The 26,809-nt window shown below is 44.4% G+C and overlaps 1 protein-coding gene across 1 annotated transcript in view; it reads left to right on the top strand.

The window, feature by feature from the left end:
• The window catches only part of LOC125450864 (G protein-coupled receptor kinase 6-like), a 129,488-nt gene that overhangs the window by 79,468 nt on the left and 23,211 nt on the right, over nt 1-26,809 (top strand). Inside the window, exons 4-9 of the mRNA XM_059644894.1 lie at nt 9,595-9,672; nt 10,640-10,740; nt 13,691-13,783; nt 15,396-15,459; nt 19,949-20,089; nt 25,257-25,447. Coding sequence (XP_059500877.1) covers nt 9,595-9,672; nt 10,640-10,740; nt 13,691-13,783; nt 15,396-15,459; nt 19,949-20,089; nt 25,257-25,447 — 668 coding nt within the window. The remainder of the gene's footprint in view (nt 1-9,594; nt 9,673-10,639; nt 10,741-13,690; nt 13,784-15,395; nt 15,460-19,948; nt 20,090-25,256; nt 25,448-26,809) is intronic.

The following is a 26,809-nucleotide window of genomic DNA, read 5'->3' as shown; positions in this document are numbered from 1 at the left end:
CATCTGAAATCAATGACAGCAATATATACAGATTTGATAAAGTACCTTTTTAACGTACTAAAAATACTTCAGTCATAATTTGACACTGGGCCTTTTAAGGAGATTTTAGGACAAATGACAGAAAACTTTGACAAAGAGTAATATTTCAAGAAGCACTGTAAAGGAAGAGAGAACGGAAGGTTTCTGGAGAGAATTGAGTTAGGGGCCAAGTCAGCTGAGGGCACAAGTCAAAAGAGCCAGAATTAAACCTAAGAAGAACCCTTGATACAGGCCTCATACAGTTACTCCATTGACAAATAGGTGGTTCCCTGGTGAAATGCGATGTGTTGATATGATAGATTCTGGATGTGACTCAGCCTGAAGGAAACATTTATCAGTGAATCAAATCATGCTGGGTTTGAGTAGTTGGATATTTATAATTGGGAAAATGAATTTACATCTTTTTAAAAATTTTGCCACAGCCTCGTTTATCCCCTTCATTTACCCAATTGTGTCGATGGATTATTGGAGAAGTTATGAATTTATGTAGCTCCTGGTTCTTGAGAGAAACTCAAGATGACCCTAAAAAGGTTCGCATCTGATGACCTGACATCTCGTCACTATTGTTATATAGGAATCATAACGGCCAATTTTCATACATAGCAAGCTCCCACAAACATCAGTGAAATGCATGACATGATAATCTGTTTATTTTGTTGGCCAGGACACTGGGGAAGAATGTCATGGGATTGTTGCCATAGATTTATGTTCAGTGGGATTTGAATAAATGTCTTTCTGATCTTGTTCTACCCACTGAACCAAAGCTGTTTCAGATGGTTTGACATAAATGGTCAGAAATGAATAATATTTCTTAATCTTTATTTATGTGTACCTAATGTATAAAGCAGGATAATTAATCAACTAATTTGCAGGTCAGCAAATTGCACAGTGCATTAGTCAATCTGTATTTCACTACTGTATACAATCTAATATATTATGTTATGTACAGTACTAGATTTGGTTTAAACTTATTTGGCCCTTTGATAAGGGAAGAGGCTTTTCCACTAGTTAAAGCGATGGCTAGTTGAGCTTCTGGACTTGTCGAATTTAGGAAGTTAAGAAGTAGGGACAAGAATCGGTCATTTGATCTCTCGTGCCTGCCCCACTGTTCAGCTGAGCTGTGGCTGATTTACCTAATGACCATTTTTTCAATGCTGTTTCCATAATTCCATGATATTTCTTTGTTTTAATGATTAAATTTCCACAGCACTCTGGGATGTGGAAGCCTGTAGATTCACGACACGAAGTGAGGCTAAAGATTCTGGGACAAACAGGTCAAACATAAGCTAGTTCTGAATGATGCTGGCCATTTAACGACTCACTGGTGCAAGAGGTTTGGGAAAATGTCCCCATGTTCAATGATAGGGGAGCTCAGCACGTTTTACCCATCAGTAAAGTGATGGAAGGTGTCAACAACAGTGCTATCAAGCAGCACCTGCTCAACAATAACTTGCTCAGTGAAGCCCAGTTTGGGTTCCGTCAGGGCCACTTAGCTCCTGATGTCATGACAGCCTTGGTTCAAGCATGGCCAAAGGGAATAAGCAGTTAAACTCCATTGGTTGAAGCACTATCTGGCATGTCTGGTGGGAGGATGGTTGTGCTTTTTGGACGTCAGTCATTTCAGCTGTAGGACATCTCTGCAGGAATTCCTCAGGGTAGTAAGAGTTCCAATTGTCTGCTGCTTCATCAATGACCTTCTCTTTACCACAAAGTCAAAAGTGGAGATGCTTGTAGCAGTTGTGTGTACTCTCTACAGATGCACCACAGAAATTAATCAAAACACCTTGGATTGCACCTTTCAAACCCACTTATAGAAGGTCAACAGCAGCAAAAAAAGGGAAGGACTAGGAAATATATCCCTTTCTTTCAGTGTCATTAGGGAGGGATTTCAAGCATTTTGAGCCATCACACTTAAAATGGATTGCAGTGATTTGAAGAAGGTAGCTCACCCCAAGGGCAACTAGAGATGGGCAGTAAATGCTGATCCAGCCAGTGATGTCCACATCCTATTCATGAATGCAAAAGAGAAACAAATGTCTCATCTTGACTTCTTACTGTAAATGGAGTGCAGTGAGGGTTCACTGGGCTGATGTGTGAGATGGCAGGTCTGCCCTTTTAAAGAGATTAGATTGACTGACTGGGCCTATGTCCACTAGACTTTGAAAGAATGAGAGGAGGTCTGCTTGAAACTTGGTAAATTATAATTCTGCTTCACTGAGCAGATGCAGGGTTCCCCTCAGTTGGTGCATCTAGAACTAGGGGACGCTATGCCAAGAAATGGGGTAGGTCATTTAAGAAATGACGTGAGAAAACACTTCCTTACTGAGGCTGGTCAAACTGTAGAATTTGCTACTGTAAGACTATGGAGGCTGATCACTGAGCATATTCAAGAGGGGGATTGATTTCGTTTTCAACATATGTTCAAAGCATCATTGGAGAGAATGTGGCACTGAGGCAGTGGATCAGCTGTGGCCATATTGAAATATGGAGCAGGCTTAAAGAGCTGAATGGCCTGCCCCGCTCAGTTTATATGTAAAGTGGCCCAACTCTTTTTATTCTGAGACACCGTCCACTATTTCTAGACTGCTCCCTCACCCTCTCAAGGGGAAAGATCTCGCATGTACCTCATTGAGCCCTGTAAAAATTTTGTGCATTTCAATGAGATGGGCTACCATTCATTTAAAACTTAAGAATACAGACCCAATCTTCCCAATTCTGTGCTCCCAGGAATTAGTTTGGTGCTCCAATGACAAGTAAAGCTTTCCTTGAGAGGAAGACTGACAACTCTGCAGACCTGTACAGAGTTAACAATTAGCACGATATTATTCTGGATCTAGATGCCACTTTGGATAAGGAAGACCAAATTGGCTCAAATTCCTGTTCCTTATCACCACATTGTTGACTACAGCTTTCCCAATATTTAAAGTGTTGGCTCGCCTTTCCTCTCATTTTGGCTTGACTAAACAAAATTGTTGAGTTTCTTGAAGCTTTCTCATAACTTGGTTCCCTGAGGCCTGAAACCATAATTGGCAACTCTTCTTTTGAAATCTGAGTTGCGGCTTCCCTTTCTGAGGAGAGGTAGCTGGCTGTGCATTGCTTTATGTTAACCTCGGTGTGGACAAGTCACAGTGGACTGTTGAGCAGTAAAGTTAGGGAGAAGGGAAAAAACAACTGTGCTTCAGCATAACCTTTTGAAGTGATGCAAGTGCTGGTCTGGGTTGGACAAAGGCAGAAGTCACACGACACCAGGTCATAGTCCAACAGGATCACTTGTAATCTCAAGCCTTCGGAGCACTGCTCCTTCAGGTGCTCCGATAGCTTGAGATTCCAAATAAACCTGTTGGACTATAACCTGGTGTCATGTGACTTCTGACAGTCTAAGCTGTTAGATACAGATCTTTAATCTTGCATTTTCCTCTGGTTCAGTATTCTGGAGCTCTCCTGTTGGTAAGACCAGAAAGACACTTCACCTGCCCAGTCTGTATGCAATTTGATAGTGGATCCATGAAGTGCAGAAAACACAGGCTAATCCAGTGATGTATTAACCTTTTTTAAATCTCCTTATTCCCTGCTGATTCTTTTAGATGTGGGGATCTCTGATAAGGCTTTTGTTTGAGAGATAGTAGTAACTGCAGATGCTGGAGAATCCAAGATAACAAAGTGTGAAGCTGGATGAACATGGCAGGCCAAGCAGCATCTCGGGAGCACAAAAGCTGATGTTTCGGGCCTAGTCCTTTCTTCAGAAAAGGGGGATGGGGCGAGGGTTCTGAAAATAAATAGGGAGAGAGGGGGAGGCGAGTTGAAGATGGTTAGAGGAGAAGATGGGTGGAGAGGAGACAGTCAAGTGAAAGAGGCGGGGATGGAGCTAGTAAAGATGAGTGTAGGTGGGGAGGTAGAGAGGGGAATAGGTCAGTCCGGGGAGGATGAACAGGTCAAGGGGGCGGGATGAGGTTAGTAGGTAGGCAAAGGGGGTGCACCTTGAGGTGAGAGGAAGAACAGGTTAGGGAGGCGGTGACAAGCTGGGCTGGTTTTGGGATGCAGTGGGGGGAGGAGAGATTTTGAAGCTTGTGAAATCCATATTGATACCATTGGGCTGCAGGATGCCCAAGCGGAATATGAGTTGCTGTTCCTGCAGCCTTCCGGTGGCATCATTGTGGTACAGCAGGAGGCGTGGGGGGGGACATGTTGTCTGAGGAATGGGAGGGGGAGTTAAAATGGTTCGCAACTGGGAGGTGCAGTTGTTTATTGCGAACCAAGCGTAGATGTTCTGCAAAGCGGTCCCCAAGCCTCCGCTTGGTTTCCCCAATGTAGAGGAGGCCACAACGGGTACAGCGGATGCAGTATACTACATTGGCAGATGTGCAGGTGAACATCTGCTTAATGTGAAAAATCATCTTGGGGCTTGGTCTTGGGATAGGGGTGAGGGAGGAGGTGTGGGGGCAAGTGTAGCACTTCCTGCGGTTGCAGGGGAAAGTGTCGGGTGTGGTGGGATTGGAAGGGAGTGCAGAGCGGGAGTGCGGGAGTGAAATGCCTCATCCTGGGAGCAGGTGCAGCGGGAATAGGAGATGGCATTTTTGTAGGAAGGTGGGTGGGTGGCAGGTGGTGTATTCTAGGTGGGTGTGGGAGTGGATATCGGCTTCTAGGTGGTTGCCTGAGATGGAAGCAGAGGTCCAGGAAGGTGGGGGATGTGTTGGAGTTGGCCCAGGTGAACTTGAGGTTGGGGTGAAAGGTGTTCAAGTGGATGAACTGTTCGAGCTCTTCTTGGGAGCACGAGGTGGCGGCAATACAGTCATCAATGTAACGGAGGAAGAGGTGGGGTTTGGGGCCTGTGTAGGTGCGGAAGAGGGATTGTTCCACGTAACCTACAAAGAGGCAGGCATAGTTTGGGCCCATGCGGGTGCCCATGGCCACCCCTTTAGTCTGTAGGAAGTGGGAGGAGTCAAAAGAGAAGTTGAGGGTGAGGATGAGTTTGGATAAGCAGATGACGGTGTCGATGGAGGGGGACTGGTCGGGCCTGTGGGACAGGAAGAAGCGGAGGGCCTTTAGGCCATCTGCATGGGGAATGCAGGTGTAAAGGGACTGGATGTCCCTGGTGAAAATGAGGTGTTGGGGACCGGGCAGTTGGAGGTTCTGGAGGACATGGGTGGTGTCATGGATGTAGGTAGGGAGTTCCTGGACCAAGGGGGAGAAAATGGAATCAAGATAGGTGGAGATGAGTTCGGTGGGGCAGGAGCAGGTGGAGACAATGGGTCAACCAGGGCAGGCGGGTTTGTGGAGTTTTAGAAGGAGATAGAAGCGGGTGGTGCGGGGCTGGGAAACAATGAGGTGGGAGGCAGATGGCCTCAAGGCCCTCTGCTTCTTCCTGTCCCACAGGCCCAACCAGTCCCCCTCCACCGACACCCTCCTCCGCCTAGCCAAACTCATCCTCACCCTCAACAACTCCTCTTTTGATTCCTCCCAATTCCTACACACAAAGCGGGTGGCCATGGGTACCCGCATGGGCCCCAGCTATGCCTGCCTCTTTGTAGGTTACGTGGAACAGTCCCTCTTCCACACCTACACAGGCCCCAAACCGCACCTCTTCCTCTGTTACATTGATGACTGTATTGGCGCCGCCTCTTGCTCCCCAGAGGAGCTCGAACAGTTCATCCACTTCACCAACACCTTCCACCCCAACCTCAAGTTCACCTGGGCCATCTCCAACACATCCCTCACCTACCTGGACCTCTGCCTCCATCTCAGGCAACCACCTAGAAACCGATATCCATTTCAAGCCCACCGACTCCCACACCTACCTAGAATACACCTCCTGCCAACCACCCACCTTCCTACAAAAATGCCATTTCCTATTCCCAATTCCTTCGCTTCCGCATCATCTGCTACCAGGATCAGGCATTCCACTCCTGTGCATTTCAGATGTCCTTGTTTTTCAAGGACTGCAACACTCTTTCTCCACAACACCCCCACCCTTCCCCTCCCCCCCCACCCCCCACACGGTGGTCGAGAACGCCTTTGACTGTGTCTTCTGCATTTCCCACAAATCATCCGTCATGACCCTGTTCCCGCAATAACCACCAAAAGAGAATGCCCCTAGTCCTCACATGCCACTCTACCAACCTCCGGATCCAACGCATCATCCTCCGACACTTCCGCCATATGTAATCCGACCCCACCACCAAAGACATTTTTCCATCCCCACCCTTGTCTGCTTTCTGGAGGGACCACTCTCTCTGTGACTCCCTTGTCTGCTCCGAACACCCCTCCAACCCCACCACACCCAGCACTTACCCTGCAACCGCAGGAAGTGCTAAACTTGCCCCCATACCTCCCCCATCCCAGGCACCAAGATTACTTTCCACATCAAGCGGATGTTCATCTGCCAATGTGGTATACTGCATCCGCTGTACCCGTTGTGGCCGCCTCTACGTTGGGGAAACCAATCGGAGGCTTGGGGACAGCTTTGCAGAACACCTACGCTTGGTTCGCAATAAACAACTGCACCTCCCAGTTGCGAACCATTTTAACTCCACCCTCGCATTCCGCAGATGACATGTCTATCCTGGACCTCCTGCTGTGCCACAACGATGTCACCCGAAGGTCGCAGGAATAGCAACTCATTTTCCGCTTGGAAAACCTGCAGCCCAATGGTATCAATGTGGATTTCACATGCTTCAAAATCTCCCCTCCCCCCGCTGCATCCCAAAACCAGCCTAGCTCGTCCCCACCTCCCTAACCTGTTCTTCCTCTCACCTATCCCCTCCTCCCACCTCAAGCCACACCCCCATTTACTACCTACTAACCTCATCCCGCCCCCTTGACCTGTTTGTACTCCCTACCTCCCTACCTGCACTCTCACCTCTACAGGCTCCATCCCAGCCTTTCTAACTTGTCTGTCTCTTCTCCACCTGTCTTCTCCTTTAGCCACCTTCAATCAGCCTCCCCCTCTCTCCCTATTTACTTCAGAACCCACTCCCCATCCCCCTTTTCTGATGAAGGGTCTTGACCCGAAAGGTTAGCTTTTGTGCTCCTAAGAAGCTGCTTGGCCTGCTGTGTTCATCCAGCCCCACACCTTGTTATACTGGTAAGTCTTTTGTTGTCCATCCTGAATTTGCACTTGGACTAAATGACTTGCTGTGCCACTAGAGGGCAGTTAAATGTCTGTTTCATTGTTGTGGATTTGGAGTCCCATGCCGGCTAGATTGGGTAAGGGTGGCCAATTTCTATCCTCCACGGACATCTGCTAACTAGATGGGTTTTTATGACAATTGACAATCGTGGAATCCCTACAATGTAGAAAGAGGCCATTTAGTCTGTTTGAGTCTGCACTGACCTCTGAAGAATATTCAGACACACACCAGCTACCCTATCCCCTTGGCTTGTCTTTGCCATGGCTAATCTGTCTAGCCTGCATGTCCCTGGACGCTATGGCTAATCCACCTAGCCTACACATCTTTGGACTGAGAGAGGAAACTGGAGCACCTGGAAACCCATGCAGAATCTACACATGCCTAATGGTGGAGTCGCACCCAGGTCCCTGGCGTTGTGAGGCCAGTGGTGCTAACCATTGAGTCACCGTGCTGCCAATAATTACATGGTTGCCCTTAGACTAGGTTTTAATTCCAGATTCCTCACTTGCGTCAGAAGGATTCAAATCTTCCAGAGGTTCTCTCATGCTCTAACAGAGGATAAGCCTGAATCTTTTGATTACTCGTCTAGTGACAGTAGCTCTTTGGATATTCTCAATTTTGATGTATTAAGTGTCCACCTCCACTCTTCCTAATTTGGAAACTTTACTGTGCACAACTTCATACAATTTGAAGGAACCAGGCTTAAATTAGTGAAAGACAAATTTAGGATTTCAGATTTTGGGATTAACATTTTAGATTGTACTTACAGATTTACCAGTTCACCTTGGACAACTTCCAATGTTGTTATGGGGAAGTGTAAATTTAGATGGGTGATCCACATATGCAGAAGTTCCTGGAGTGTAATCCCTGATAAAGGTTGGTGGTTCCTCAACACCCCTAAAACCCTTATAACTGGACAATGAGTGAGTATGTGAAACTGTTGCCAAAAATAGTAGTTAGCTCCAGGTGTTTGGAAAATACCTATATTAGTACTGATCAAGAGGGGACTTGTAAATTGGAGCTGTGTTCATTGGCTTCATTTAATAGAGAAAATGTTGAGTCCTGGAGAAAAACCGAACCTCTGGATGGGTTGTTGAAGAGCCAGTGTGATGGGCTGAAATACCTTTGCTTGATATAAGTACTTTTATCATAGTTACCCCATAATCAGAATAAGCATTAAGTTTAGGTTAGGCATTTACCATGTGGGAGAAGTTGTGAAATGAGTCACCTTGTAATGCTGTTGGGAATTTTTCAACAATCTGGTAAGTTCAAGGAGCAGTTGGGGATGAAGAAAGGTTGAGGTGGGGAATAGGATCATGGATGAGATGTGAACCTTTTTGAAATGCACCTTTCTTCATATGTCTCAATCTGCTGTTGATTGGTGGCTAATCAGGAGGTGTAAACCTATGCCAAGGACGACCTCTGAGCTACTTATAGAATCCCTACAGTGTAGGAACAGGCCATTCGGCCCATTGAGTCTGCATCAAAACTCTGAAGAGCACTCCATCCAAACACACTATCCCCATAACCCTGCATTTCCCACAGCTAACCCACCTAGCCTGCATGTCCCTGGACACTGGGCAATTTAGTATGAACAATCCACCTAATCCGCTACATCTTTGGACTGTAGCATGAAACTAGAGGAAACCCACGCAGACATGGAGAGAATGTGCAAACACCACATGGTTTCTTGAGGCTGGAATTGAACCCAGGTCTCTCGCACTGTGAGGCAGCAGTGCTAACCACTGAGCCACTGTGCTGCCCCTGTATGCTGCTGAGAATGATAAGGATATAGAGGAATTAAGCATATATATTGTTAGGTGGTTTGTTTTTTGATTGACAAACTTTGTGGGCCATTTTCTGTGGTGAAGTCCATCATTCAATGACAGGAATGGTAAGGACAGTAGATGAAAGAACGAAGGAAAAACTGCTTGCATTTATAGAGCATCTTTCAATTAGCACAAAGTCCCCAAATGCTTCTCAGACAAAATAACACTGAGCCAAAGGAGGGAACATTAATGTCAGATGTTAAAGGCTTGGTTAAAAGACTTGATTGCTTAAAGAAGAATAGAGAAGCCAAGAGGTTAGAGGGAGAGTTACCCAGGGTTTGGGCCTCGGATTATTGAAGACCAGTTGTGGTGCAGTAAGCACAAGAAGCTAAAATTAGAGGAGCATTGAGGTCAATGGGAGGATACAGAGATTGGGAAGGAATTGAATGTGAGCAACAAAGAGGAAAATCAGTAGAAGTAACAAAGCAAAACTAGAACATCAGTTTCCAAGACTGTAGCTAATCAAAGAGGGGGTACCATTGAAGTTCTCAGTCTTGTCCTAACTTAAGTCAATACACATAAACTAGATGTTTAAAATTCTTACCTTCACTCCACTGCCTTACTAACAATGGTCTGATTGTGATGTCGTCTGTTTCTAGGCAGATTATGAATTGGCTCCAGATGAGAAGCGTCGAGATTGCGGACTCCAGCTTTTTGAGACCTATTTCAACAACGGGGTATGTTGTTGTGCAGCTTTACCACAATCTCAAACTCATTCATCGTCTTTTGATGCACAGTTGTGGAGAAATTCAGTTTGTGAAGGTTTCTTCCCTCTCTGTCAAGATATTAAAATGCACCTTTAAGATTTCCTTTTTGCCCCAATTCCTCCTGTTTCCCAAACCCACTTTTTCCAAAGATGTTTTGTAGGAATGTGTCTCCTTTATGCCAGTTATTCAAGCAATTAGTCTTTCTATGAACTTCAGTTGTTAAAGATATCAGTTTTTATGTGCTATAACCCCGTTGTTGAGCTGACAGACCCTGCATTTGGCGCTAATGAGATTTCATTCACTTTGCAACCCCTAGTCTCAGAATGATTCCTGCAATAGGGACCTGAACTGTAGCCATATGGCTGACTCTCGACTGCCCTCTGGGTAATTGGGCAAGGGGGATTATATACTGGCCTGGCGGGGCCAGCGATGCATAACCTCTGAATGATACATTTCTATTTAAAAACCCGAATGAATTTCCCTTAAAGGAATAGTATTGTGCATCAGCAATTTTAACCATGCAGAACATTGCAATCAGTTGCCTTTTATTGTAAGTTTGTTGAACTAAATCAAATAAATGTTGGAAAGAAACTTTTTTTGAGTTTATAGTTTCTAATATTTACAACCTTGGTGACAGTCCACAACTATTGGTGCAGATACTGGGTAGAGAGATGCGGGAACTACCCATTTAGACATGCCCAACCCTGTTACACCATTCAATAAAATAATAGTCTGATCTAGGACTAGGACTAACACTAACTACTATGAACGAACTGCTTTTCCCATACGTCCCTTCTGGTTAACAGATAATTGATCTAACAATTGATAGTTCTGGAAAGCATCTTTGGGGTATTTTGCTATGTCAAAAGTGAGATAAATGCAAGTTATTTTGTTGGAGTGATTATCTTTTTATAATGGTGGTGTTGTGTATTTGCAGTCAGTGGCCCATTTACCTGAAGTGCCTGTGGAAATGGTGAAGCAGTGCAAGGAGAAATTGGAGGAAAGTCCTTGTAAGGAAATCTTCACAGACTGTGTGAAGTAAGTCAACACTTAATTGCTTTTGAGGAAATGACTAGAGACTTAGTTTTTAAATGTTCTTAAATACAAGGAGTAGGCAATTCAGCCCCTCGAGCCTGCTCCACTATTCAATATGAGCATGGCTGATCTCCTGTCTGCCTCAATTCTACTTTCCTGCCTGCCCTCCATAACATTTTACCCCAGTACTGACATTGCTCCAAGACACCATATACTAAATTCATTGAAATCTGTGCGCCTGATACTTTGAACACTTGTAAATAGAAGTAAGGAGAGAAAGCGAAAGCAGAGCTGGAGAAAATATACTTGTGTACATAAAAACGTTTAGCCGGTTTAAAGCAGAAATAGGATGTGAAGTCTCAACTGTGAATGGGATGGGCATGCACAACAGCCAAAGCAACTGCTGTAAAGTAGAATTTACACTGAAGCAAATATTACAGGCCTTTCATCCAAGTTGAGAAAGGAAGCCAAGAGGAGATTATTCTTGGATGGATTAACAAAAGATGGGTGCGGCCGGGAAGGATTTTAAGTGGTGAGCTATTCTGAGCTGGAGTGCGGTGTCTGAGAGGTTGTTTGGATCAGTTGTAATTTTCAAAAGGGTATTTGGTCCTTTTAGAAAATTGCAGAGTTAATTAATAAATAGTTATGGCCCCAACACGGACCCTTGAAGAACTCGGTAAGTCACTAGGCTGCCATCCTGAAAAAGACCCCTTTTTATCCCTACTCTCTGCTGCCTTCCAGTCAATCCTCTAGCCATGCCAGTACCTTATCCCTAAAACCTAAACTCTTAGAGTCTTTCTGTGCCATGTCTTTTGGTAAATCTAAATAGATTGTGGCTACAGGTTGTCCTTTATCTAACTTGGTCATTACCTCTTCAAAGAATTCTACAGACTTCTACCTCTCCTTAATGAAGCTGCACTGATTCAGCTCTATTTTACTTTTCCTTCCAAATACTCTGTGATCTCATCCTTGACCATGGACTCTCAAATCTGACCAATGACCGAGGTCAGGCTAACTGGCCTATAGTTTCCTGTCTTCTGCCTTGTTATCATTCTTAAGCAGGGGTAAGACATTAGCCATTTTCCAGTGCTCTGGCAACCTCCATGACTCCACTCATTCCTGCAAATTATGACTCAATCTCCTTCAGAACTGTGGGTGTTGTCAATCTGGTGTAGGTGATTCATCCACCTTCAGACCATTCGACTTCCCCAAAGCTTTCTCCTTGGTTGCTATACCCACCTCTGCCCCTTACCTCTTGAAGTTCTGGTATGCTGCTGGTGTCTTCCATTGTGTAAACTGATGCACAGTACCCATTCAGTTCCTCTGCCGTTTCTTCATTCCCCATTTCTACTTCTCCAGCCAGCCTAATTTTTGAGTGGTTCAATTTCCACTGTCGCCCCTCTCACCTTGAGTTTTAAAAAAAAATCTTGCAATGCTCTTTCATATTATTATCTAAGTTACTCATTTCACCATCTCTTCCCTTTATTGCTTTTTGTTTTGGTTATCCTCTGATTTTAAGGTTTCCCAATCCTCTAGCCTCCCATTAATCTTCACCACATTGTATGCTTATACTTTTTTTTTTGGCTTTTATGCTGTCCTTGGCTTTGCTTGTCAGCTATGGTTGCCTCATCCTCCCTTTACGTTCTTCTTTCAGGTGAATTTCTGCTGTGCTTCTGAAATTATCCCAAGAAATACTGCCTTTGCTGTTCCATTTTCTGGGTTTCCCTTCCTATCAGCTCCTGGCCAGCTCCTACCTCATGTCTTTGTTACCTTTTACTCAATTGTAATGCCACTACATCTGATTCCAGTTTCTCCCTCAAAGCACAGGGTGAATTCTGTTGTACTACGGTCATTGAAGAAAAGCTGATGTTTCGGGTCTGGACTCTTCTTCAGGAGAAGGGTCCAGACCCGAAACGTCAGTTTTCCTGCTCCTGTGATGCTGCTTGGCCTGGTGGGTTCATCCAGCTCTACACCTTTGTTATCTCATTCTCCAGCATCGGCAGTTCCTACTATCTCATCAACTGTGTAGTTCCAGTCCCTATGAGTGAGCCAGATTCCTAAATTTAAAAAGTCAGCAATATTTGAGGAAAATATGGATTCACAGTAACGTAGCCAGCCATGCCCAGATCTTGAGGAATCAATGTTACAAAAATGGATTTGTAAGGCTTTTGAGTAAATTTGTAGCTCGGGTTGTGGTTGGTTGGCTTGCCGAGCTGATTAGTTATTCTGCAGACGTTTCATCACCTTGTTGGGTAACATCAGTGCAGCCCCCGATGAAGTTACCCAGCTGGGTAATGAAATATCTGCGGAACAACGGATCAGCTCGGCAAGTCATACAGCCACAGAAAAAAGATTTGGCTTGAATCTTTTGGTTCAAATTAATCCATAGGATGTGGGCACCACTTATGCGGCCACCATTCATAGTCCAGGTAGCCCTTCTGTAGTGTCGGCGTCACCTCGTATATAATGAAAGGCATTGCTAGGGCAGTTAATGGTTAACCATATAGCTGCTGGTCTGTAGTTGGGTGTGGATCAAGCCAAATGAAAACAACACGTTTTCCTTCCTAAAAGACACGAGTGAACCAGATGGGTTTTGCAACAGCCCTACCATTTGATCATCACTCATATTGAGGCAAGCTTCTTTTATGCCAAATCTGCTGCTGAATATAAATTACTTGGTTCTTGTGACCATGTACACGATCAGTTGCCCAGGCGTCGGGATTGTTGCTGTTGCAATATAACCAGTATGTTCCCATATCTGTAGCTTTTCGTTGTAGAAAAATTTTTGATCATGACAAATCCCTTGCAAAAATGGCCTTCTATAACAACTGTAATGATTCTGTGACAATTTTGATTTTCAAAAACATCTGGTTTGGGCATCAAACCTGTAGTTTCTTGTAACCTGGAATTTTATTTATGTCTCTTATTTTAGTTTCCTCAATTTTATTTGCAGAGCTGTCCATGATTATCTAAGTGACAAGCCGTTCACGGAGTACCAAGAAAGTATGTACTTCTCGCGATTCCTACAGTGGAAATGGTTAGAAAGGTAATGTCATATGGGGCTACCTTTAATTATAATTCTGATAACAACTCTGTTGATATCTTTCATGGAAAGAATTCCCAGATTTATTGAGTTCCTGGTATTTAACTAAGATGCAGTTTGTAAAGAGATCAGGTTGATCTCATTGTTGGAATTCCTGCAGATTCAGAAGCCTCTTCTATTCAGCTAATGAGCAGTTGATTGTTTCTCCTTTTCCAACCTCTCCCAGGAAAATCCCCTCAACTGACCCGTCCTCCGTCAATGGGGAGACTTTATCTTTGGGAAATGGTCCCTTCTGACTGGTAGTTCCTGTGAGCATCTTGACATGTGGCTAAATTAATAATTTTTGTGCTGCCTTATGTGACTTTTGGCTTTCCTTCCTGTGCCCCTAGCCACTGTTTTCTATTGCAGTCACACCCCTTCTGACTGTTTGAATGGGTTTTGCAGTGTTAGTACCAACTGCAAGACCTCACTTGAAGTGCGGTAAGGATAGTGTGGCACATAGGCAACTTGCCACTTTTATACTCGGTATAAAGCCATGGCCCTCAAAGGTCATGGAACTGTATTATTTATGCTCTGGCATCAACCTTGCTGCTCTATTTTCTCACTACACTCTTCAATTTCCACCTTTCCCCAGGACAGTTTTGATGATTGCTTCAGTTTTATTTTACTGTCTTTGTTTTAAGGAATTTCTTTTTAGTAACATTCACGTTACTTGAGTGCCAGGCAATGGCTATCTCCAATGAGAGAGATTCCTTAATCATTTCCCCCCTGATATTCAATGACATCACCATCAAGAATACCCCTACTATAAACATTATCTGTTTTGTCATTGACTAGAAACTGAAATGGACTAGTCATGTACTGTGGTCATGAGGGTAGACCAGAGGCTAGAAATCTTGCAGTAACTCACTACCTGACTTCCCCAAAAACTTTGTCCATAGTCTACAAGTCAAGAGTTTGATGGAATGCCCTTCACTTAGCTGGGTGAGCACACAGAATCATTAATTCATGGAATCCTAGAGTACAGACGAGGCCCATTGATCCTTTACTGCCAAAAATAGATTACCAGTTACACTAGTCCCACTTGCCCACATTAGGCCCATAGCGTGAATGTTATGACACTTAGAGTGCTCATCAAAGTTTTTTTTAAGAGCTTGAGGTTTCTTGCCTTAACAAGCCCCCCCAGGTAGTGCATCCCATACCACCACTGCCCTCAGGATGAAAAGATGTTTTCCTCAAATTCCCTCTAAACCTCTTGCTTTTCACTTTTTAAAATTATGCCTCCTTGTTCCAGGTTTTAATAATTGAATTTAACTTCCACCTGCTGCCATGGTGGGATTTGAACCTGTGTTCCCAAAGCAATAGCCTGGCCCTTGGATTACCTGTCCGGTAACATTACCACCACCCCAAAGTGAATCATAGGATGCTCAGTGACTCTGTATGGATCTGTGATACAGCACAGTCACTGTCTAATCTCAGTAGTGCCCACATGGGCATTGTGCACTTGACTGTGTCAACACTTGGTACACTGAGGGCATTCTCATGGATTCTGATCTGACTTTCCTTGCCTGTCCAAGATTCATGTCTCTTCTCTATCATCTTTTAATCTTTTTAGGCAACCTGCAACGAAAAACACCTTTAGACATTATCGAGTACTGGGAAAAGGAGGATTTGGTGAGGTAAGTTTGGGAATAATGTTTGTACTTGAGTGTGGACCTGAAGGTTATTCTCCCATATCTTGGAAAATAATAACCACTGTCCTCTCTATGAAGGTAAAAGCTACTTACTGCTCAAGTCACCCTCGTGTCCAGTCCCAAGTATCTTTTAAACAGCCTTGGAAGAGATCTCCTGACACTTCTGGGTGAAAATCCTGGAATTCCCTCTCTAATAGCATTGTGGGTCAACCCACAGCAGCAGGACTGCAGCGGCTCAAAAAGGCAGCTCACCCACCGCCTTCTCAAGGGCAATTAGGGATGAGCAAGAAACGCTAGCCCGCCAGCGACTCCACATCCCACAAAAATGAATATGAAATAAAAGTACGCCCTTGACCGTGTCTCCCGCATTTCCTGCAACACATTCCTCACACCCCGCCCCCGCAATAACCGCCCTAAGAGGATCCCCCCATCCTCTCATACCACCCCACCAACCTCCGGATACAACGCAACATCCTCTGACACTTCCGCCATCTACAATCCGACCCCATCACCCAAGACGTATTTTCCCATGCCCACCCTTGTCTGCCTTCCGGAGAGACCACTCTCTCTATGACTCCCTTGTCCGCTCCACACTCCCCTCCAACCCCACCACACCCGGCACCTTCCCCTGCAACTGCAGGAAGTTCCACGCTTGCCCCCACACCACCTCCCTCACCCCCATCCCAGGCCCCAAGGTGACTTCCCATATTAAGCAGATGTTCACTTGCACATCTGCCAATGTGGTATACTGTATCCACTGTACCCGGTGTGGCTTCCTCTACGTTGGGGAAACCAAGTGGAGGCTTGGGGACCACTTTGCAGAACACCTCAACTTGTTTCGCAATAAACAACTGCACCTCCCAGTTGTGAACCATTTTAACTGCCCCTCCCATTCCTTAGACAACATGTCCATCATGGGCCTCCTGCAGTGCCACAGTGATGCCACCCGAAGGTTGCAGGAACAACAACTCATATTCCGCTTGGGAACCCTGCAGCCCAATGGTATCTATGTGGACAAGCTTCAAAATCTCCCCTTCCCCCACTGCATCCCAAAACCAGCCCAGCTCGTCCCCTCCCCCACCCCCCCAGTGCATCCTTAAACCAGCCCAGCTTGTCCCCACCTCCCTAACCTGTTCTTCCTCTCACCTATCCCCTCCTCCCACCTCAAGCTGCACCTCCATTTCCTACCTACTAACCTCATCCTGCCTCCTTGACCTGTCCATCCTCCCTGGACTGACCTATCCCCTCCCGACCTCCCCACCTATACTCTCCTCTCCAACTATCTTCTTTTCTCTCCATCTTTGGTCCGCCTCCTCCTCTCTCCCTATTTATTTCAGAACCCTCTCCCCATCCCCCTTTTCTGATGAAGGATCTAGGCCCAAAACGTCAGCTTTTGTGCTCCTGAGATGCTGCTTGGCCTGCTGTGTTCATCCAGCTTCACACTTTGTTATCCTGGATTCTCCAGCATCTGCAGTTCCCATTATCTCTGAAACAAAAGTTTAATGAATGCAGCCAGTGAATGATTGACCCAGAAAGATAAAGAAGATCTCATTGTGGGATCTGCTACTCTAGAGAGGAGACGCCTCCCTGGTACTGATCTACACACTGAACCCTGTGTGAAAGGTTGTACCCTATGTGGCTGATTAGTTAGTAGTCACTAACTTAGCCACACTTGACCATTTGCATGTGATATCCAGAGTGAAAACTGCCAGGACTGTATCTCATCTGAGTGTCGTACAACGAAAAGGTGAAAGAGAGCAAGAATGTAATTAGGAGCAGGATTAAGCCATTCGAACCTTCACACCTGCTCTATTTAACAAAATCATGCCTGATTTAATCTTGGCCTCAACTCTACTATCTTGCCCGTTCCTCATAACCATAACCCTTGACCTCTTCTTTCTTCTCTCCCCACCCCCACCACCTAAAAATAGTTTAAGATTCTGTTTAATTCAACCTTGAATACATTCAAGGAACTAGCCTTGTGTGTATGGTAGTGTGTTTTGGAAATTCAGTCTTCTGAGAAGGATTCTTCCATCTCTCAATCTAAAATAGGCATTGTCTTAGTTTGAAACTGTCATTCTTTCTAGATACTCCCACAAAAGGAAATATTCCTCAGCGTTCACCCTGTCCAGTCCCTTGAGAAACTTCACTATTTCAATACAATCAAATTTTATTCTTTGGAACCCCAATGAACACTGGCCCAACCTGCTGATCCTTTCCTTGTAAGACAACCTCTTCATCCCAGGTTCAACTGAATGAACATGCTCTCAATTCCTTCCAATGCAGATCTATTCCTCCTTCAGTAAGGAGTCCAAGTTGTTCAGGGTGTGTGGAGAAAGAAGCAGAGGGTGAATATTTCTTAGATTTAATTACCAGTCTAATTGAGTTTCATGGATGGCATCGACCTGGACTTTCCCAGAATGAAGCCAGAGTGGACTGGTGCCTCAACTCTGGGAGTGTAGAGAGTGAGCGAAAGAGAAGTGGAGATCTGACTAGAATGTCTGGGATTCTCTGTATCTGGTTGTCCCTTAGGGCATTCCTGATGATGTTTTTGATTTTCCTCACTTGGTATGTTTCAACTTTGCTCAGTGTATTGCTCATGCTTTTAAGTCAGAAGGCTGTAGGTTAAAGTTTCATGTCTGGACTTGGCACACGAACTAAACTGACAATCCTTTGCTGGACTGTCTTTCCAATTATCCCAAAGAGCAGATCAATTTCTATTGGTAATCCTGGCCAATGTTTAACCTCTCAAATAATGTGAATTTTTTAAAAAAGTGATGTAATCCTGTGCTTTAGTGCTATTTATGGGAGCTTGCTGTTGTCAATTTGGGTGTTGTCTCCAACATTACTACAATGCTTATCCTTCAGAACATACTTCATTGGCTGTAAAGTATTTTGGGGTCCTGAGATTGTGAAAGTTGCTATATAAATGTAAGTCCTTTTCTTCTCTCGACACTGTCCACAAAAGCTTGTAAGTAATTTGACTAACCAGGCCTGTGCTCATTGGAGTTTAGGAGAATGAGAGGCAACTTTGTTGAAACGCATGCAAGTCGATGCATAGGGGTTGCTCCTCCTGGGAGGGTCAAGGACCAGAGGGCATAACCTGAGAATAAGAGATTGCATGTTTATGACAAATGAGGAATCTCTTCTGAGAGTGGCAAATCTGCAGAAAACTACAATGTACAGCATTGAGAGGTTGGGTCATTAAGTATATTCAAGACTGAGACAGACAGACTTCTAATGAGTAAGAAAATTGAGGCCTACAGGGGAAAGGATATGAAAGTGGAGTTGAGGATTATCAGATCATCTATGAACTCACTGAATGGTGAAGCAGAAGCAGACTTGATGGCCTGATTGGCCTTTTGCTTTATCTTATGGTTTCTTTGATTGCCCAGTTGCCCCACAGTTTTGCAGATGGTGCAGTATGGGGGTGGGATGGTCCTTGGAGAAAGAATGCAGGTCTTGTCTCATTGACCTCTGCAAACCTCGACAGTGTCATTGTGATTTCTTTGGTGGAACACTTGCCTTTGGGATTTGAGCATAGGTGGTAACGAGAGAGAGAGCGGGAGATGTGAATTTCTGCTGCAACTTCCACCACCTCAGGACACGTGAGGGTGTTTCACAAATATTGATGTACTTACACTTCATGTGCACCCTAATGTAGAAAATACAGTAGCTCTCTTAGACAGAGCAAACTCCCAAAAACAGCAACATGATTAAAACCAGCTAATCTGTTTTAGATGTTGGTTGACACGTAATTATTAAGTACGTATTGAGTTAAGAGTAGGCCACTTGGCCCCTCCAGCCTGCTCCATGATTGTGCGATCAGTCCACATTCCTATTTACCCATGTACCAGTTGCGAGTGAATAATATCATCTCCCGCTGCCCTTTCTCAAAAAACTTCAATGACTACTCCTCTGCCACTCTTGGGCTGAGAGGCCCAATGACACTCAACCCTCATGAAAAAATAAATGATCCTCACTACTACTCTAATTGGGAGGCCCCTAGTTCTAGTATGAATAGAACACCAGGGACCACTCCTCTGTTCATCCTCCAAAATAGTAGCAACTTAGTTAACCTGAGAATAGACAAGCATCGCATTTGAAAGACAATACCTCCAACACTACAGTACTCTCCCATTATACTGCATCTGACCATGTGAGGTGATTTGAGTTTCTGGACTACGAATGTGAACCTGTTTTGACTTGAAGTCGACTGCACTCTGAATGTTGTTATGAAATGACACTGACGTGGAATTGGGGGGGAGAGCAGCCTGAGTGGTAATACTGTCCTTGACATCATGTCAGGCTGTGGTGTCTTCCCATCTCTTTTCAGGTAACATGAGGATCCCAGTAAGTTATAAAGCTGGAGCTGGTAATTCACTTGCTGTTTTGGTCAACCTCCCTTTTCCGAGTTGGTTTGTGAATAATTGTTAAATCCTACCTTGTTCTTCACCTGTTCTCTCCCTGCCAGGTATGTGCTTGTCAAGTTCGTGCCACTGGGAAAATGTATGCGTGTAAAAAGCTGGAAAAGAAGAGGATAAAAAAACGTAAAGGAGAGAATATGGCCTTAAATGAAAAGAAGATTTTAGAGAAAGTTAACAGTAGATTTGTTGTAAGTGACACTACGTCTTTTAAAATTATGCAAATATATTTCCATTGTGTGCAAACAGCTTGCATTTATACAGTGTCTTTGGTGAAATAAAATATTTCAACTTACTTCAAAACAGCAATACTAGGAAATATTTTGTACTCTGCTGTGTCAGGAGCTATTATAACAGGTAGTTGATAGCTTGGTCAAAGTCAAATTTAATAGTTCCTCAAAAGGAAGAGAGAGGGGAGTTTGGGGAGAGAGAGTTCCACCAAAATAGTCTCATGAATAGATGCAATGTTACTGAACCATTGATCTGATTAAGTTGAGTTAATAGTTATGATTATGTCTAATTCTTAGTTCCCTGGGATCTCTGCTTCTGCTGCTCACATCTGCACTTAACTCATTATAAGGTTGGCCAAGAACTGTAGGAGCTGAGTGTTACTTTGTGCTATCCTGATCTAGCTCCTGTAGAAAATAAGCACTTGGAGCAGGAGTAGGCAATTCCAGCCCCGGAGTCTGCTCCACCCACTTAATACGATTAGATTAGATTCCCTACAATGTGGGAACAGGCCCTTCGGCCCAACAAGTCCACACCACCTCTTGGAGCATCCCACCCAGACCCATCACCCTATAACCCGCACAATCCTGAACACTATGAGCAATTTAGCACGGTCAATCCACCTAGCCTGCACATCTTTGGACTGTGGGAGGAAATGGAGCACCCGGAGGAAACCCACGCAGACACCCGGAGGAAACCCACGCAGACATGCGGAGAATGTGCAAATTCTGTACGGACAGTTGCCCGAGGCTGAAATCAAACCCGGGTCCCTGGCGCTGTGAGGTTGCAGTGCTAACCACTGAGCCACCGTGCCGCCCCCATGACAGATCCTATCTCAGCCTGCATGCCCCTTTCCTAGAGTCATAGCAACATAAAGCATGTAAATAGACCCTTTGGTCCAACTCTTCCACACCAAACAGATAACCCATCTGACCCAGTCCCATGTGCCAGCATTTGGCCCTCTTCCTGTTCATATACCCATCCAGATGCCTTTTAAATTGTGTAATTCCTGCCCACTGTATATAACCCTTTAACCTGATAGTCATTAAAAATCTGACTATCTTCTCCTCAAATTTGTTCAGTGTCCCGATGTCTACTTCACTCTGGGGCAATGAGTTCCATAGTTTAATTTGCCTTTGAGAAAAGTAATTCCTTGTCTGTCTGTTTTAAATCTAAACCTCTGGCTAAAACTATGACCTCTTGTTCTAGGTTGCCCCACGTGAGGAAGTATCCTTCCTCCATTTACTTTGTTAATCCCCTTTAGTATCTTCTACACCACAGTTAGATCCCCCTCATTCATCTAAGCCCAACAGTATAGGCCTAAACTGCTCAATCTCTCCACAGTACAAGCTTTCTGGCTCTGGAACAATCTCGTGAATGTTCTGTGATCTGCCTCCACTTCAATTACATCTTCCCTCAAGTTAGCAAAACTGTATAGGGTACTTCGCGATGCAGTCTCACCAATGCCTTGCACAGTTGCAACAACACTTCCCTACTTTTCTACCATCTTCCTTTTGCAATAAATGCCAACAGTCCATTTCTCCCTTTTATTACCTGCTGGACCTGCATGGCAGTTTTCTGCACAAGGACACTGATCTCTCTGCACAAAAGCAGTTTGAAATTTTTTTCCATTGAGATAATTTGTCTTTTTAATTATTCTAACCAAAATAGATTTGTCTTCTGTTCCACGTAGCAACTGTTCCCATGAAAGTGCACCGACATCTTGAGAGTAATCAGGAATGGTTAACAATTGCTGATCTCAACATTGACACCCATATCTCAAATTGTTTAAATTCCCCTCCAGCTGCAACGGTCGGATTTTATCCCCAGAGCATTATCCTGGGCCTTGGGGTAGCTAGATCAGTGATGCTACATGTCGCCATCCTCACTGGGGAGTGCTCAAGTAAGGATACTTGAGATCAGAATTTGATGGACACTAATACCTGAAGGTTGCAGGGCCAAATGAGATTATAGAAAGGGGAGGCAAAGCTATGGAAATTTTCAAAAGCAGTAGCATTTTGGATAAGCTTAACAGAGGGCAGAAGATGAGATGCCAGCCAAGAACATACTGGAGTAGTTGAGTCCAGAAATGTTAGAAGCATGGATGGGGCTGCATATGGTCTAAAGAGAGGTAAAGAGTTGAGATGTTCCATGATGATATGCAAGTGGAAGTAGGTGGCCGTTGTACAATGAACAAAGAAAATTACAGCACGGGAACAGACCCTTTGGCCCTCCAAGCCTGTGCTGATTGAGATCCTCTGTCTAGGCCTGTCATCTATTTTCTAAGGGTCTGTGTCCCTTTGCTCCCTGCCCATCCATGTACCTGTCCAGATACATGTTAAAAAATCGTGTCTGCGTCTACCATCTCCACTGGGGACGTGTTCCAGGCACCTACCACCCTTTGCGTAGAGAACTTTACACGCATATCTCCCATAAACTTTCCTCCTCTCACTTCGAACTCATGACCCCTAGTAATTGCGTCCCCCACTCGGCGGTGGGGGGGAGGGAGAAGGAAGGAGGAGGAGGGAGAAGAAAGCTTCTTGCAATCCACCTTGTCTATACCCCTCATGATTTTGTAGATCTCAATCAGGTCTCCCCTCAGTCTCCGTCTTTCTAATGAAAATTAATCCTAATCTACTCGACCTCTCTTCATAGCTAGCACCCTCCATACCAGGCAATGTCCTGGTGATCCTCCTTTGCACCCTCTCCAAAGCGTTCACATTCTTTTGGTAATGTGGCGACCAGGACTGTACACAGTACTCTGAACGTGGCCGAACCAAAGTCTTGTACAACTGTAACATGACCTGCCAACTCTTGTACTCAATACCCCGTCTGATGAAGGAAAGCGTGCCGTATGCCTCCTTGACCACTCTATTGACCTGCGCTGCCACCTTTAGGGGACAATGGACCTGAACACCCAGATCTCCTCTGTTGATCAGTTTTCCCCAGGGCTTTTCCATTTACTGTATTGTTTGCTCTTGAATTAGATCTTCCAAAATACATCACCTCGCATTTGCCTGGATTGAACTTCATCTGCCATTTATGTGCCCAACCGTCTAGTCTATTTATATTCTGCTGTAATCTCTGACAGTCCCCTTCACTATCTGCTACTCCACCAATCTTGGTGTCATCTGCAAACTTGTTAATCAGCCCACCTATATCTTCCTCCAAATCATTTACGTATATCACAAACAAGCAGGTAACATGCAGGTGTGTGGGTGAGCACTTATCTCACGGTCAGATAGAGTAGCCTTTCTTTCTAATCCTCAGTCCAGTGTAGAATTTATAGACGAGCAAGAGATACCTTGCCAACACTCTCGGTCTGAACGTACAGTATGGCCTGATTCCAACCTCAGCTCCACGGTCTTGCCCATTAACTTTCCACTCTCTTCCCTTAAGAGTCTATTTACCTCTGCTGTAAAAATACTCCATAGATGCTGCTTCAACTGCCTTTTGAGAAAGAATTCTAAAGGCTCTGGCTGCTCCTGTGAGGCAGAAAAAATACCTTCATCGCTGTCTTAAAGTGAACATCCCCATCACTTGTTTTTAAGCTGTTGTTCCACGTCTAAACAGCCAAGATCTTTCATGACCTTAAATAGTCCAAACAAGTTGCTCCTTACTCTTCTAAACTCATGTTGCTAAAGCTTTTCGTCTTGCACCCATTGAGACATATGTTACATTTGAAATAGCTGCAATAGTTTATACTGTAGGAGAAAGGGATGCTGATAGGGTCAACTTATTAGCCAGATTTTTAACTGAGGAGTTGCTACTGGAAAAAAAACAATGGGGTAAGATAGGCTCCCTGTGTGTGGGCATGTGCCGCTTCTGGCAGGAGTAAATTACCTAACAAGCTCAATTTATTAGCCTAAATTACTGCTTTCCTAAAAATTCATTCATGGGACGTGACTGTCTCTAGCTGTGCCAGCTTTTATTATCTGTCTTTAATTACCATCGAGAAGGTGGCGATGAGCTACCCCTTTGAACTGCTCCAGAGCTTGATGTGTAGCTACAGAGCTGTTAGGAAAGGCATTCCAGGATTTTAACAATGCAGAAACATCAATATTGTTCATGTCTGGATGGTGTGTGGCTTGGAGGGTAACTTGCAGATAGTGATGGTGGTGTTCACATGTAGAAATGTTGGTGGTGGACGGTGCACTAGGCTAGTTGGCTGGTTTGTCCTGAGGGGTGTCAAGCTTTTTAAGCACTGTTGGAGTTACACCCACTCGGACAAGTGGGGAGTATTCCATCTTACTCTTGATTGTAGGTGGCGGCAGGAGGTGAGTTACTTCTGCAGAATTCTCAACACTGACTTGCTTTTGTAGTCATTGTGTTAATATAGTCAGTCTAGTTCAACTTCTGGTCAATAGTGACAGCCCAGGATGCTGACGGGTGGAATTCAGTGATGATAACGTTAAGGAGGATGGTTAGATTCTCGCTTGTTGGTTATTGTGTGACACTTGAATGGCTTTAAATGTTCTTTGCAACTTTGGATGTTATCCAGGCCTTGCTACATATGGACCAATTGCTTCAGCATCTAAATCCCTCCTTGACACCCATTTAGTGATCTCTCACTAGTACTGTCATCCTCAGGTGCATCAGTGCTGAATTGAAGAGGATGAGGTCAAGTTTTTTTTTCACCATCTTGGTTCCTTTACTCTCAACTCACCCAGTTTAACTGTTGCTACAGTCAGTTATTCATTAAGTGCTATCCAATCATTGAATCACACCTAAACATGTTTTGCTTTGGGTATTGAGTGCGGGCTGGATGAATATGGTATGTATTCTGCTGGTTATGAAGAAACAAATGGGCGTTTGAAATCCCAACAAATGCTGATGAAACAATAACTGGAAACCAGTACAACATGACTTTCTTTTTTTTTTGGAACTTTGTTTTTATTTCAGATTTCCAGCATCCATAGTATTTTGCTTTTATATTATTCTATCAGCCAGTTTTAGAGATGTTTGGCCTATGTCTATGATGTTCGTTAATTGTGTGATGGGTAGAATATCTGCTTTTTTGGACTGACAGCATTATTCTATTAATGCAATCTACTGTTGTACAGCTGTTTCTGTGTCTGTGTATGTATGATCATTATGAAGAATTCCTTGCTTTTTCTGTTGATTTTTCAGGTTAGTTTAGCGTATGCCTATGAAACAAAGGATGCACTTTGTCTGGTACTAACCATAATGAATGGAGGGGACCTGAAATTTCACATTTACAATATGGGTAACCCAGGTTTTGATGAGAAGAGGGCGATATTCTATGCTGCTGAGATCTGTTGTGGCCTGGAGGACTTGCACAAAGAGAGAATTGTATACAGGTAATAATGCTGGAGTGTGTGAGTGTGTGGGGTGCTGGGTGTATCACTGATGCTTGGTATGTGGCGTATATTGAGCCCTTTTGCAGTGCTGTTTCTATGTCTCTGCCTCCTCCTTTCTTGCCGTTTCCACCACTTCTCATACACCCTCACCTTCTCATGATTTAGGTCAAAAATCGCACGACAACCAGTTTAACGTGTTACACTCTGCCTGAGGAAGATGCTGAGCTCCAAAAGCTTGTGTTTTCAAATAAACCTGTTTGACAATAATCTGGTGTCATGTGTAATTTTTGACCCTGTCTAAACAAGTCCAATGCTGGTCTCTCCATATCCTCTCATGATTTATGCATGAATCCCTCTAGTGGACAAAATGAGAATTATTGAGGAAAACCATCAAAATTAACATTTGTTCTTAAAAAAATGAGTGATTTAGGGTTGGGGACTAAGTGTGGTGTGTCAAAATTTGCAGATGACACTTAGGTGAGTAGTAGAACAAAGTGTGCAGAAGACACAGTCTTCAGAATGATGTAGATAGTCTAAGTGAGTGGGCATAGGTCTGGCAGATGGAGTACAATGTTGATAAGTGTGAGGTCCTGCATTTTGGTAGGAATAACAGCAAAATGGATTGTTTTAAATGGTGAAAAATTGCAGCGCGCTGCTGTGCAGAGGGACTTGGATGTCCTTGTCCATGAATTGCTAAAAGTAGGTTTGCAGGTGCAGCAGGTAATTAGAAAGGCAAATGGAACTTTGTCTGCCATTGCTCAAGGGATGGGGTTTAAAAACAGGGAGGCTATGCTGCAGCTGTATAGGGTCCTGGTGAGGCCACACCTGGAGTACTGTGTGCAGTTTTGGTCTCCTTACTTGAGAAGGGACATACTAGCACTGGAGGGGGTGCAGAGGAGAGTCACTCGGTTGATTCCAGAGATGTGAGGGTTGGATTGTTAGGAGACACTGAGTAGACTGGGATTATACTCATTGGAATTCAGAAGAATGAGGAGCGATAAACATATCAGATAATGAAGGGAATAGACAAGGTGAAGGCAGGGAGGTTGTTTCCGCTAGCAGGTGAAACTAGGACTAGAGGGCGCTGCCTCAAAATAAAGGGAAGGAGATGTAGGACTGAGGTCAGGAGGAAGTTCTTCACCCAAAGGTTGTGAATCTGAAATTCCCTGCTCAGTGAAGCGGTTGAAGCTACCTCGCTGAATATGTTTAAGGCAAGGCTAGATAAATTTTTGAACAGTAGAGGAATTAATGGTCATGGTGTGCGGGTGGGTAAGTGGAGCTGAGTCTCAAAGATCAGCCGTGATCTTATTAAATGGTGGGGCAGGCTCGAGGGGCTGGATGGCCTACTCCTGCTCCTAGTTC

This window comes from Stegostoma tigrinum, chromosome 3 (genome assembly GCF_030684315.1).
Source record: "Stegostoma tigrinum isolate sSteTig4 chromosome 3, sSteTig4.hap1, whole genome shotgun sequence".
NCBI lineage: Eukaryota > Metazoa > Chordata > Chondrichthyes > Orectolobiformes > Stegostomatidae > Stegostoma > Stegostoma tigrinum.
The sequence above is the reverse complement of the archived record's forward strand: the minus strand, read 5'-3'. Positions and strand labels throughout refer to the sequence as shown.